The sequence below is a fragment of the Alexandromys fortis genome, unplaced genomic scaffold (assembly GCF_014885135.2).
Source record: "Alexandromys fortis isolate MF-2015 unplaced genomic scaffold, M_Fortis_MF-2015_v1.1 scaffold_215, whole genome shotgun sequence".
NCBI lineage: Eukaryota > Metazoa > Chordata > Mammalia > Rodentia > Cricetidae > Alexandromys > Alexandromys fortis.
The window spans coordinates 527,074-541,583 of record NW_026068086.1 but is presented as its reverse complement, the minus strand read 5'-3'; the positions used below and the strand labels follow the sequence as shown (position 1 = coordinate 541,583).

The following is a 14,510-nucleotide window of genomic DNA, read 5'->3' as shown; positions in this document are numbered from 1 at the left end:
AACGAATTATCTCCAACTCAAAATCCCGCCCCCCCCCCCACACCCTTGAACTGATTAAGCTTCCCCTCTTGCACGCAAGTAAAGAATTTGACTCAGGTCCTGTTAAAGTTCAGCCACGTGTAACCAAAGCCCTGCTAGGTTAAAAACTGACGTACCTGTATTGCTGCCCCTTCCCAATCCTCAGGTGCTTTGGCAAGTAAGATACGCCGAAGGGACACTCTTGCCATCAAACTTGGCAATAGACCATCCAAGAAAGAACTGGAGGACAAAAACATCCTGCAGCGAACATCTGAAGAAGAAAGGCAAGAAATAAGACAGCAGATTGGGACCAACCTGGTCAGGTACTTGCTGGCGCATGAGTGCAGAAGTGACTGAGTCTCATCATTGTTTCAAAGTCTCCCGCTTGCCTGAGGGCTTGGTGAATTCCCCAGGTTCAGGTGCTTCTGGCCCATCCAGTCCTGTAAACTTGATCTCAGTTTGGGAACTACTCAAAGGATTTGCCCTTTGGTCAGTTAGCCAGTAGCTTTGAGATCTCCAGAACGTAGCTCAGGAGTCAACAGACTTTTCCAAAAACTGATCCGTTACGAAGTCCTAAGTTTTGATGACCAGCTGTTCTCTGTTGTAGTTATCCAACCCGGCCATTACATATAAGAAGATGTTAACAACATAGAAATAAATGAACGTGAAAGCGCTTCGGTAAAATGCATTTACCGAAAGGGGCGGCATGGGGGAGTCTGGTGCACAGTCCACAACTTAGCCAGCCTCCTCTTCTAATCCGAGGACTTACTGAGATTTATGTGAAAACTATGAGGTTCCATCCTCTGGGCTGTGAGACTGGAGAAATACCAAGCCTCAGTGGCCTATCTTTGTCCTGGTCAGATAAGCATAGCCCCCTGTCCAGATGCAGGCCATTAGCTTAGAATGGGTGGGTCATTGGGCATCACTCCTCATGCCCTGCTGTCCTCGTGTGCTGTGGGTCTTCTGTTTTGACCACAAGTGGCTTCAAAAGTCCATTTAAGTAAGATTTTTAATAGTGGTTAATTCTTGAAGGAACTGTTTTTGATGCCAACATAAGCACCCTCGAGTGTCACTATTTCCTTCCGCTGGTTTCTCTCACTCTGCACACCTGTATCCTTGGGAGAAGGGCACCAGATCAGGGTGTGAAGATGGGAGGAAGTTGTTGCCCTTGCTTAGAAACCAGAGCCTTTCGTGATCTCTGTAGGAGGATTGTGCAGGGCTGCTAGGGAGTGTTTGCTCTTCTCCTCAAGGGAGAGAATCTCCAAGGCCCTTCTCTGCTAAAAGGGAGACTTTCCGGGGCAGCAGCTGTGTCTCCTAGCTGAAGGAAAGGCTCACCTCCCTAAGAAATCCAGGAGGAGGCCTGGGGGTGTGGTGTCCCCAGCTTTTGCAACTCCCACTAAGACTCCAAAAGGAGTCCTGAGTAGTTTGCCAAGGGGCTCATCACTAGAGTGTTTTCACCTCCGCCCTAAGCCTGAACCATTTCCTGCCTCAGGAAAGAGCTAGCAGAAGTCAGAGGAACTTCATGTCAAATTTGTCTTCTTAACAAGTAAAAGCAGGGGCCTCTCTGAGGTCTGGAAAGATGAAGGGACTCTCTGAAAACTGCAGTTCCTTAGAACAGAAGTGGGTTAGGATCAGTGTTCAGCTATGATGGATTTCTTTTATACCATCTCCTATACACCACATGCAGGCGGATACGTGACAAATGTGTTTTAATATTTTATTGCTTTTGTTTATGTTTTGGTGTGAAATTTTTTAATCATAGAAAAATAATGCATATAAAATGGTAGCAAAACAAGGGAAACTCCTTAAATGCAAAGAATATTAGTATAGTTTATCATAGTAAAGGATTTTTATAAAGTGAGCCCCATGCCAGGATAATCCCTCACTTGATAAAGCATTTGTTGTGCAAGCGTGAAGACCTGGGTTCCATCCTCAGCACCCAGGTAAAAATTGTATTAGCTTAAAAAAGCCTGAGACAAGCCAGAATTAAAGGTTTTTATAAACTATGCTAAATACATTAGTACCTAGAGAAAACCTAAAAGCGTTTTTTAAATGAGCAAAGTTTCCCTACTTTTTTCATACTAAATGTCTAGCCATGGTTATTTGTGATGGGGGGGGGAAGCTATAAATTATGGGAACAAAATACTGTTATTATTCCTAGTTATAGGCCTAGAAAATTCTGAGAAAAAATAAAACAGCTATATAGTAACTTCTGCAAGCTCAAAAAAAAAAAACCCTAAGGTTAATTCGTGAGCATCAGCAGCGTGGTAATACTGTCATCCTAGTAACACAGGCATTGGCACAGAGCAGAGAGCACAGCAAGTGGGAGGCATGGCAGTCACAGCATTTCCAGCAGCCATTGTCAGTAGCCAACTGCTTAACAGTTGAGGCTCCAAACATGCCCTGTCCAGACAACCACGATGGATGGAATGAGTTTAGAATGGAGAGAAAGTAGACATTTGTATCAGTGAGGCACACTCACAAGACAGGCTGATCAGATGTGCCCCTCGTGTAGCGTGTGGAAGAAAGTAGATGAGTTCTATGGAATCGGAGCCTTGATGGTTTACAAAAGGAAACTAGACAAATGTCACCCCTATTGATGTGAGCTAAAGAAAGATCCAAGCTGATCCACTGAGATGGAATGAAAAACCCTTGGTAGCACGTTTTGAAGATGTCTGAGGTTTTGTATGATAAACTCAGTAGTGAGGGAGGACTAGTCACAGTCAGAGTGTCTGGTCAAAGGTGGAGCCCAGGGTAGAGGGATTGCTTTGCAAACATAAGACCCTGGGTTTGATCCTAAGCACTGTAAATTTACAAACTAATGAATAAATGAATGAATGAGATGTGGCCTTATTTAAAACTGAAAAAAAACCTAGGGTAAAAATATATCTAAAACAAGAGAGAAAACATCAACAGCCATCAGTTGATGACACTCACAAAACAGTTCTTAAATTAAAGCCTTTACTACTTGAACTACCAGTACCCAGGAAAATTAAATGTTTACTTTTAACTTAAATTGCACACACTTACTAAGCTAGTGAAGCACAATTAAAAATTAAACCCAAGTTTATGGGAAAATAGTATATATTGTTCTTGATAAGTGTTTTTGAAGCAGTTTAAATAAAATAGTTATAAAGCTATTTCTTTGCCTAATAACTCTGTTGACTGAGGTTTCTGTCCTGTCCAACCCTGCAGTAGTTCAGTCCCAGATAAACACACAGAGGCCTACATTGATTATAAACTGATTGGCCTATTAGCTCAGGCTTCTTATTAACTCTTATAACTTATATTTGCTCATAATTCTTGTCCATGTTAGCCATGTGGCTTGGTACCTTTTTCATCAGGGAGGTCTTCTCATCTGGCTTCCTCTGTGTCTAGATGACAACTGCAGACTGACTCTTTTCTCCTCCCAGAATTCTCTTGTTCTCATTGCCCCACCTCTACTTTCTGTCTGATCACCCTACCCATACTTCCTGCCTGGCTACTGACCAATCAGCATTTATTAAAAATAATACAAGTGACAGGATAAAAGACTATCCTTAAAAAAAAAAACCAAGAACTCTGAATCTAATATTCTTTGTTTAGCTTTCTTCATGACTATTATCCATACAACTTGTAACCAACACTCTAAACAAAGGCAAACATCCATAATCCATATTTTGGGAATGCAGGTGTAGTTTTCCAGACTACTTCCTGCTGATTGAAAGCACTGATAATCTTACAGGGAGCTAAAGAAAATTTTGAATTATGGTCAAGTCCTGAATAGAATATTCTGTGAGGCTTGATCATCTCAGCCAACAGTCTTGAAACTGTTCTGGATGCAGAACTCAAAGGAAACTCAACAGAGGTCCCCTGAAATTTTGGATCATCTGGACCATCCATTCCTTTTGGAGATTTCTCAGGGGGTCTTCCTTAATCAAACCTTATTTCTCTTAATCTAGAATGAATCCACAGCCTCTCATTTCCTGTGAAAACAAAAGCAAAACCTCTTCTCCAAAGTAACATACCTTTTAACTTAAATTTTGAAGTCAAGGCATTTTCAAAATATATACGTTAGATTAAACCAACAACATTTTTTTAGCATTAACCCAAGTTTATTAAACCTTACAAACCAATGATTGCCTTTTGTATTTTCCAATGCTTTTTTATTTATAGAAAAAAAAACTCAGCAGCATTTATTTTTCTTTCTCAGCAGCATTTATAATCAAATGTCTTTTAGCAGCTTTTGCTCCTTCCCCAGTCATCAAACAATTTAAAGACAATACAATAACATACAGTATCCATACTCTCTGTATATTTTTCATCTTTATGTGGCTTTATTTTAAACTCTATTTCTTTTATTTTTATTTTAAATTTTTCCTTTTTGAGACAGTGTTTCTCTGAGTATCTTTGGCTGTCCTGGAACTCACAGAGATCTGCCTGCCTCTGTCTCTCAAGTGCTGGGATTAAAGGTGTGTGACACCATACCTTGAACTCACAGAGATCCACCTACCTCTGCCTCCCAAGTATTGAGAATAAAGGTGTGTGCCACTACACTCAACTCTCTTTGTTTCTTTTTTATTTTAAGGACTTTATCCTTTTCCTTTTCTCTCTGAAGAGTACATATATTTTTAAATACACTGTAAACCATTTAGAGGTTTTCTTCACCTGAATCTATTTTTACTGTACATCTTTCTTTTTTTGACAACATGAGTCTTTAATTTGCTAAGCAGTATGGCTAGAATTAAACCCATTCCTTAGCTTTCTGAGAGCCTAGCTTCATGGCAGAAGTACTGGCTGGAGCCATGTTTATTACCACAACTCTGTGGAGTTTCAAGGTCCCTGACACCACCAAGATGCATGCTGTTGACAATTCATAAACACCATTTAAGTGTTTGCTGGCAGGGCCTCTTAAAAGAGCTGCAAAGTTTCACAACTAAAGCTGAGTTAGGAAGCCTCTCTTAAATGAGATGCGCTTGCCTCTAGCAAAGAGAGCAAATCTGAGAAATTGCTGCTACCAACGCTATTCATTTTTGTCCAGAATTATTTCCCAAACTCTCTCAGGTTGTAAGTGGATTTAGCTGTCCACATTGGTGCCATTTGTTGACTGAGGTTTCTGTCCTGCCTGATCTAGCAGTCATTCAGTCCCAAATAAACACACAGAGGCCTACATTAATTATAAACTCTTTGCCTATTAGCTCAGGCTTTTTATTAACTTTTATAACTTACATAACTCCATCTTGTGGAACATATGTAAGAAGGAAAGGATCTATAGTGATTCATTTGAAAGACTTTATAAAGACATGTATTATAAGACTATTTATAGCAATGATAAATTAACCAAGAACAAGCCAAGTAAGTAGACAAAACCAGAACACTGATAAAGAAAGATTTAAAAAAAAAAACTAACAGTGTGGTTCCTTTCCTTAGAATATCAGTCTTCTATCCATGTCATTAGGGATTCCATGGGGATCATGCCTAGTCTTCCACAGGAAGACCAGGAAGTGTGGAAGTTGAGCATAGATTAGAATGGGTGGAGACATCTCCATTCCAGTTCTAACCATACATCTGGGGTACCACCTATATCTTTTATGAACTAGTATTCCAATGCCACCCTTAACATATTTAATATTTTTATAAGTATATACATGATCTATAGCTTAAAATTTTTAATATAGTAGGGTTTGTTCTTAATAATATATAAATGTTAGAGTTCTTTTCAGTGAACATAGCACATCTTATGCCCCTTGCTCAAGTTCAAGCTTGATACCCACAGTTCAAGCTTAGATAACACAATTTAAGTCCAATGAGACAAGAGCGGATCTTGACCCCAACATTTGCTCATGTTTTAGTTTAAGCAAGTCAGTTACTATCCCTTTCTTCGTCTGCAAACTGGGAGCCAGCCTTTACTTTGCTGGGTTGTTTGGAGGATTCCCTACACTTTAAGCATCTAGCACAAGAATTAGACATTTAAAAGTAGGAGTGAAAGGTAGCCGTGGTTATTCTTATAGTTTTCCATGCTTTTAACGCCAAGGGCAAGAGCTGCTGAGTCTTCATACTATTCCTTGAGGTTAAAGTACCTAGAGGCTTATACTCTTGAGGACATACAACCTTCAAGGTCCAATTTTAATCAACTGTAGGATTCTAGAAAATAGGAAAGGCAAAGAAAGCATTCCAGAGGAAGGATATTCCTTCAGCAAGAGAGAGCTAGCACACTTGAGTGTGACAATCTCTAGTAAACCAGCAGTGCACACACATAGCATATAGTATAGTCATGGCACAGAATCCAGCTGCATAGGTACTGTTGCTCCCTGGACCCTTTGGGGACTCAGTTACTGCCTTAATTTCAAAGCAATCCCAATGAATATCTAACTTCAATGAAAATTTGGGGAGACATTTGAAGGATAACGGGTTTGTTGTGATCCTAACATTTAGAATCGGTTGTGTCTAGTAAATACATATATCTTCATCTTCACTTACACAAATGCAGCCTACATCCTGGGGCAATCTTTTGCTGCAATTAAAAACAAATTGATCATGTAAACAAGACCAAGAACAAAGTTATAAGGAGTTTCTAAGAGTTCCTGCTCTCATGTAAAGCAGTTAACTACTAATCCTGGCTGAGCCTGGCTTATCTCAACGGCAGAGAAGAAGGGGCCCCCGCATAGCTCAAGATAGCGTTGTATGAAATATATTCACTTGCAGGGTTTCCCGTCAAACCCCAAGCAGCACAGATTGAGCAGCTCATACATTGGCGTGAACTTTGCAACAGCAGCTTATTGGAGGCCCCAGTGCACTGTACATTAATTAAGTAAGCTATCAGCTAAGCTGCTGTAACATGTCAAAAATACAGGAGTTTAAGCAATGTATGTTGATTTCTCTCTTACCAGGCAGTCTAGAGACAACTGGGCCACCCAGCATGAAAGAAATTTCTCCTCTTCTCTCCATAGTCCTAACACTCAGGCTCCTTCTGCTTTGCACATTTCTTACAGCCCTGGGGAATCTTATCTGCAAGATCAAAGCTGGCCCATAATACCATGTTCGAGTGCAGCCTGTGCTAGAAGGAAAGCAGAGACCACACACTCGTCTGTGTTGAGGAGGGGGAAGCTTATGCTGATCATCAAGTCAGTCGCATCCCGCACCTAACTAGGGGAGCTATGATCTGTAGGCATATGCCCAGCCAAAAGCCAAATGCCTCTCTTACAAGGATGAGTGGAAGAGAGGTGACAGATGGAAGTCTAAGTCGCGCTCAGTAGTCTACAAACAGGAGGGAGATGTTTATTTCATAGGCTTAAATTTTATTTTTCTGTCCCAAGATAAAAGTCTAACTTTGTTGGTTCACTTGTATCTTCCACCAAATGGGCCTCGTGTGTTCATTTTGTAACCTGTAGTCTAACATTTTGTCATCCTAGGAGACTCAGCCAGAGGCCAACAACTGAAGAATTAGAGCAAAGAAACATCTTAAGACGTGAGTATATGATTCCATACTGTGATCCCTAATGTGATCCATAATAAGGTGCCCTAGAGACAACCTATCCATCAGGAGAGAAACATGATTCACAGCTGACTGGGAAGGCCCGTGTATGTCATATATATTAGTAGATGTTTACATATTTAAAAAAATAATTTCTTGGTTTTCATATTTCATTTTATAGCTTTAAGCCTGATATCCCCTAAAGTGGAGTCCTGGTCATAGCAATTATTTTTGAGAAAAATTAAATTTATCCCATGTGTTCTTTTGCCGAAATATTAAAGAAAATGCTCTAGTCTACTTTCAAATAACTGCCAAAGAACGAACCCACAAAGAAATCAATCAAGCATTCCTATATTGTTATGAATAATACAGTTGGTTGCTAGGTTGAGTAAAAATTCCAATTTAAAATTATGGTAAGAGGGATTTTTCCAGGCATTTCACTTGCCTTTGTTGTGATTGCTCCTCTTCTTTCTTGAATTCTTTGTGGTTTCTTGGAACTTAGAGAGGTCTCCATTCATTTCCCACTTGGTTTTTCCTTTCCAGTTTCTGGCAGCAAAGTGTGAGGAGATCCCACTAGAACCACAGTCTGTCCTGCTGTTCTCTCAGGATGGTCACCAGCTCCAGTGAGCTAAAAAGCAGTGCCTAGCTGTACTTCTAGATATTAACCTAGTTCCAAAGGAGCTTTTTAGTTCATGGAATACCAAAAGACAGGAACGATCAGAACTCTGGGCAGACTATAATAGCAGTAAGCCATTGCCATGGAAGCATCCTTTTCGACCAAGCTGGCCGGGTACGGTCAGCCTGCTGGATGACCCCACGCTTTCATAGGAGTTATTTTCTTTTGTAAAAGAAAGAAAGATTTTTGTAGCATATTTCTAGCAATTTTGCCATAACTGAAGCAACCTAGCAATGAACACTTACCAGTGTAAGCAGGACCAACCACACAGTCTGTGGCATCTCTTCCCTGCCGTGCTTCTTTCTGGCTATTTGTGAGTCTGAGTTGACTAGAACCCACCAAAGTGGCTGCTAATATGAAGAAATGTCACTCTGAAAGACAAAAAGGTTGTAACTACAAAAGGAGGGTGCATTTTTACCTAAGCAACATCTAATGTTGACATGAAAACAAAGCCCCTAAGTTTCAGAAGTGTTTTCCATGATGGAGTTCCTAGGACATACTGAGTTAAAGTTTAAACTCAAGGGTAGACTGTGAGGGCCTGCAAGTACAGAGGGAATGTCTTCTTGGGTGTCTGATGAAATACTTGGAAAAGAAGGCCTTGCAAGTTCTAGATAATCCTGTCCATTGGGACTGATGTGCCAAGCCACACTGGAGTTTAGTTATTTAAGGAACTCTTTCATGGATCCGGAAATGTATTGCATGTTGATCTTAAGTGCTGTGTTGGCTTCTCTACCCTCTGTTTTCCTGGAGGTTCGGGAAAGAGCGAAGCACCAAAGTCAACTTCAGATTTGGGTCCAGCCCTGTTTTACTTCCTTCTAAGTTCATGTTGATTCTGGAAAGTGGAGGTCCATTTCCAGTCTGGAGCGGCTGATAACTGGCTCCTGATCCCCTGACATGCGCCAAGGGAAGCAGACAGAGCTGGGGCAGAGAGGGGGGGTTCTTTCCACTGAGCAGCACAGGGCCTTAGCCCACAAACACTTCATTCAGCCCCTTGCTTCTGCACTCCTCCGTACTGCCCTCTTTTTTGTTGGTATATTTCATCTCAAGCTTTTGTTCAAAAGCAGCAACAGTATCTAAATGAAGACACCAGAAAACTGTGATACAATATGATTTTTAAGGTCATGTAGACCATCTCTTGGGGGCTAGGAAGCTGATTCAAAGCATAAAGTATTCAGTAGTTCTCTACTTGAAATGCACCACCCCTTTGGTAATTATGGCTAAGATAACAGCGAATACCAGCAACTATTTTGTAAGGACATGGAGCAAACTTGATGTCTTACCATCAGATCCCTTATACTCCACACTTGGTTTCTTTCCTATGTTGGTAAAACTGTTTTCTTTAACTACATTCATATTGTATAATGCATAAGCTATATAATGTGCTTGAATACATATTATATTGTATAATATATCAACTACATTTATATTTTATGATTCAGTTTCAAAACAGTCCCTTAAAATACAGATCATATATAGAGGTATGTCTTCCTGCCTCTGGCTGGCCAGAAAAAGTGATCTATATGGGACAGCTTTTCCATACAGGACCCGAAAAGGATGCATTGCTCTCGTGGGCACACTGTGAGTGCCAGGCCAGCTGTATTTTCCATTGAGAGAAAGAAAAAAAATGACCCAGGTCATTGGATTCTGAATCTTTATCTTCAACAATCAATTGTAAAATTTTTTGAATCTACAAAAAACTGAAGAAATTTTACAGAACGCACCTAGCCATGCGTGTTCTACTGTTGACGACTTTATCATAAATCGCCACCCATTGAGTTATGTTTTTAACATATATATGACATATATATGCTATTTTTCTATTTTAAAAGGTTATAGATGTATTTTTATTTGTTAAACATACCTGTCTGGGGCCACTGAGATGGCACAGCAGGTTAAGACTCTGGTAGCAAACCTGACAACTTGAGTTTAATCTCCAGGGCCCACATGAATGTACTCCTACAGGTTTTCCTCTGACCTCTAAAGGTGTGCTGTGGCAGTGTGCTTGTGAACACATGTGCATGTGTGCGCGTGCACACACACACACAAACAGAAAATAAATAAATGTTTAAAAAATAAAACAAAACAAAAATTCACCCACATGGAAACATATAAAGAGGCAAAAAGATCAACAAAACCACAAAGAACATGTTGGGGGAGACCCAGGTCATTTTCTGCACAGCAAGGGCTCAACCGTGCACCCCTCCCGCTGCTGGTTTTGCTCTATTTTCTCCTCTCTCAGCTCATTCACACAATGCTGGAGTCATACTGGCTTGGCAGGCAGGTTTCTGCAGTGCCTGCTGCCTTGAAAGCAGGGGTGTTGATGGAGTATTTACTCAGACACTTCCCTGTGGCTGTCTGAAGTGGCACCCTTCCGCTCTGACATAAGACACTGACCCAAAGTTCTGCCCCTTCCTTCACAAAAGCCCTATGGTCCATCCCATTGCCCCCAACAGTTTACATCACCCAGTAGGGTTAGTCCTCTAATTCGTCTGCAAGTGAACGAGATGTGTCCTAAATGACCCTCGCGGTGAACACTTCAGTACCAGCTTCAGGATTTCCCCTTGCTGGTCCTACCACTCTGCAAAGACTCAAAGGTGACCCCAGGGCAGCCCCCTCCATCCTTCACCCTCTTTAGAAGAATCACTTCAAACATGAGAAATGCTAAAAGCCAGTTTCCTAGTGTCAGGGAAGAGTTCCCAAATGGTACAGCCCTGTTTACTTAAACTTCCTCATCGGCTCTTTCTTTCTTAAACATCGCTGACTGTCACCTTGTTGTACAACATCCTTAATAGGGTAAAACTAATATTCCCTTTAAAGAAGTGACATTTTACACAAGTAGTGAAAACCTTTGGGCTTTTTTTTTTTTTTGTCTTTGAAAAATGCCTTTAAGAAATGAAGCATGGGGATTAGCAGGGATGAAGGGGTAGCTTAGCAGTTGAGAGCACTCGCTGCTGTTGCGGAAGACCTGGGTTCAATTCCCATCACTCACGTGGCAGTTTACAGTTGTCTGCAACTTCAGTTCTAGGACATCCAATGCCCTCCTCTGACCTCTGTGGACACCGAGCACACATGTGGTGTGCAAACATAAATGTAGGCAAAACATTCATAAAATTCAATGAATACATCCAATTTTTTAAGTAGCTTAAAAAAAAGAAAAAGTGAAGCATAGTAGACATATAGGAAGACATGACTAAAGTTATACTTATTAAATTATTATTTCTTTTAATATTATGTCATCACAGCTCTAGCCTTGTATAGCTCTGATTTTAATCAGATTAACAAGAAGTTTGGAATTTGTGTAATATGTATAATAGGCAATCCACAATATTCATTCAGCTCACATTAAGTAACCGACCCTTTGCATATACTTTAAGGGTACAGAAAGACATATTTTTGTAAAGCCATAAGCGAAGCTTACAGTTCATTCATAATAAGAAATCTGACTTCTAACCAAATCCATCTGATGCAGGAACACTCTCTTGTCTGAGAGTGATTTCAGTTTGTCTGTAACAACAAAGGTCATTCTCTTACATATAAATGAAAAGATGTATTTGAGAAGAAAACAGAAAGTTCGGTATGTCCAGAGAAGGAGAAAGATGTATGGAGAATATAAGCTGGTCAGTGAGCAAATGCCTGTAGCAAATACCACTACCTACTGCCTGTAGGTGGTGGTGCACACCTTTAATCCCAGTACTCAGAAGGCAGAGACAGGTGGATCTCTGTGAGTTCAAGACTAACTTTTTACTCTTGAAACCAGTGCTCAGTGGTGAAAAGTCCGTTTAAAATGCTACAGTAAATATATTTTGGAGTTAGAGGAATTGATTGCTTGCCACATGAGCGTGAAGGCTTAAGTTCTATCCCCAGCACCCACTTTAAAAACTGGATGTGTTAAACGGGCAGTGATGGCGCATGCCTTTAATCCCACGACTTGGGAGGCAGAGTAAGGCAGATCTCTGTGAGTTTTAGGTCAGCCTGGTCTACAAGACAGGCTCCAATGGTACAGAGAAACCTTGTCTTTAAAAACAAAAACAAAAACCAACAACAAATAAAAGTGTGGTGAGGTACAATTACCACCTCAATGCTGGTGAGGCAGAGATAAGTGGATTACTGGGGTTCTCTAGCCAGATTTAACAGACTAATCAGTAAACCTCCGGTCCCAGTGAAAAACACTGTCTTAAAATCCAAAGTAGGTAGAATCGGATGATGACATTCAAGGTCCTCTGATGTAGGGAGGGAGGGAGAAAGAGAAAGAGGGGGAGAGAGAGAGAGAGAGAGAGAGAGAGAGAGAGAGAGAGAGACAGAGAGACAGAGAGACAGAGAGAGAGAGACAGAGAGAGAGAGAGAGTAAAAACTAAAACTTTTGTTGGGTGGTGGTAGTACACTCCTTTAATCCCAGTACTAGGGAGGCAGAGACAGGTGGATCTCTTTGAGTTCAAGGTTAGCCAGGGCTACAAGAGCTAGTTCCAAGACAGGCTCCAAAGCTACAGAGAAACCCTGTCTCGAAAAAACAAAATCAAAAATAATGTAAAATAAAATAAAACCTTTCATAGAAGAGAATTTTTCTGAAGTAGTACAGTCTTTCTTCACTAGACTCTTTAGAATGTAAGTATTTACATATCTTGCTATGAAGTAAAATCAATGCCTTACTTAATACAGACGAGAGACAGGAAACACACAGAAGCTTTCCAAATAGCATCCCATAAATCCTGAAGGCTGCCTATTTCTTTAAAAATTCTGAACTCTTTTTTCAATCCCATCTGTTGGACTGCTTGAAATTGCACTACTTGATGAAGCACTAGAGAAAAAGATGACTTTGGAAAGTTAAAGTCACAAGAAAATAAATAATTTCTACCCGCAGTACAACTTGACCCCGTTCAGAACGGTGGTTTGAAAGCCAAGGCCCAAGGAATGCTTACATTTTGCTTCTATGGAAACATAGGAAGACAGATCAAATATTTTGGTTGGGTTTGAATGGAAGTCAGCAGCTCGGACGTGCATGGGATTGTTCTAATTTGTTCTTTTAGCGTGCCTTGGAGTTTTCACATGAAGATCAGATCCAGAAGTAGATATTTTTTTTATCTGAATTCTGGTAGTTTATGTTTCTAAGACGATAATATGTGCATGGAACAAAGAATCAGGAAGCAACAAGGTTTGAAATCAGGGAAGACAGTCCACCAGTTCCCTATGGGAGAACGATACCATTGCATGTATGCATAGATATCCCATGCGGATGACCGTTCTCTCTGCAGAATCCTTTGATAGATTTCTAGCATGATGGCTTGTATAATCAGCATATGCCAGAGTCGGGTAGTTGTTCCTGGTAGACTTTTCTGATTGTACGATCATCTCTAGTAACTATACTTATGCCTAATTAACAGAAAAGAATGAAGAAGAGGAGCAAGAAGCAAAAATGGAACTCAAACGGAGACTCAGCCGGAAGGTGATGACATTTCAACTGCTAATGAGCATGCGTGTTCTGGGATACAGTTTATCTTCGTTAGATACAAACCCACTCTTAACACGTGACTGGGATGTTTAGGAATGAGTGCTTCTATTAGGCCACCATGTGATTCAAGGCATTAAAATGAACAATGCACACAAATCAACTATCTTCTATTTGTGTGCTATGTTCATTTTGAAAAGTTAACAGCTTGTACATTGTAGCTAATGATTATGAAAATAGGTATGTTAAGTGAAAAAGTTTAAATACAAAAATGAACAAAAAAGATGTCATACACAAATCTTCCATTTAGAGAGCCACCATTAGCATTTCAATATATTTGTATGCCATTAATTAGGTTGAAAAATGCTCACACTCTCCATTTTATCTTGGAAATACTAAATAAGTATTTTGTGGCTCTTAATGATTTGTCTCTACTCTATAGCAAGCCTGGGTGACTAATTTATTGAGTGAACTTGACCACAGTGTTGCCACAATTGACAAATGGCTTTATCTCTGGAACTCAGGCAATGTTTCCACTTATTTACAAAAATACAAACCTGATCCCAGGACCACGACTTTGTTTTTTTCTTCTCTGCTAAAATTAATTAGCCTTTGGAAAAATTAAGGACGATCAGAATTTATATTTCATCATAAATCCTTGTAGTGGTTTCTCAGATATACCTTCCATACCTGGAAGAGAGCAAGGTGACTCAAGTGTGACCCCATAGCCAGCCCAGTGTGTGGCCTGACTCAGGTTGTTGAGGGCTGGCTGGGGAGCTCACAACAAAGCATTCCGAGATAGGTCTGGGTTTCTTTCAAATGTAGGATTATTCCAGTCTGTCTTGGTGCTTGTGAAAGGACCAAGAGAGTAAAGCAAGGGCACCCCAGGGCTGGCCGGATTAAATATGCGATAAATTTGA

General features: G+C 40.4%; 1 protein-coding gene across 4 annotated transcripts in view; it reads left to right on the top strand.

The window, feature by feature from the left end:
• Nucleotides 1-14,510, top strand: part of Phactr2 (phosphatase and actin regulator 2) — a 275,578-nt gene that overhangs the window by 233,672 nt on the left and 27,396 nt on the right. For all 4 annotated transcript variants that reach the window (XM_050122219.1, XM_050122217.1, XM_050122216.1 and 1 more), the window contains 3 exons: nucleotides 185-341; nucleotides 7,410-7,465; nucleotides 13,526-13,587. In XM_050122219.1, the coding sequence (XP_049978176.1) occupies nucleotides 185-341; nucleotides 7,410-7,465; nucleotides 13,526-13,587 (275 nt within the window). The remainder of the gene's footprint in view (nucleotides 1-184; nucleotides 342-7,409; nucleotides 7,466-13,525; nucleotides 13,588-14,510) is intronic.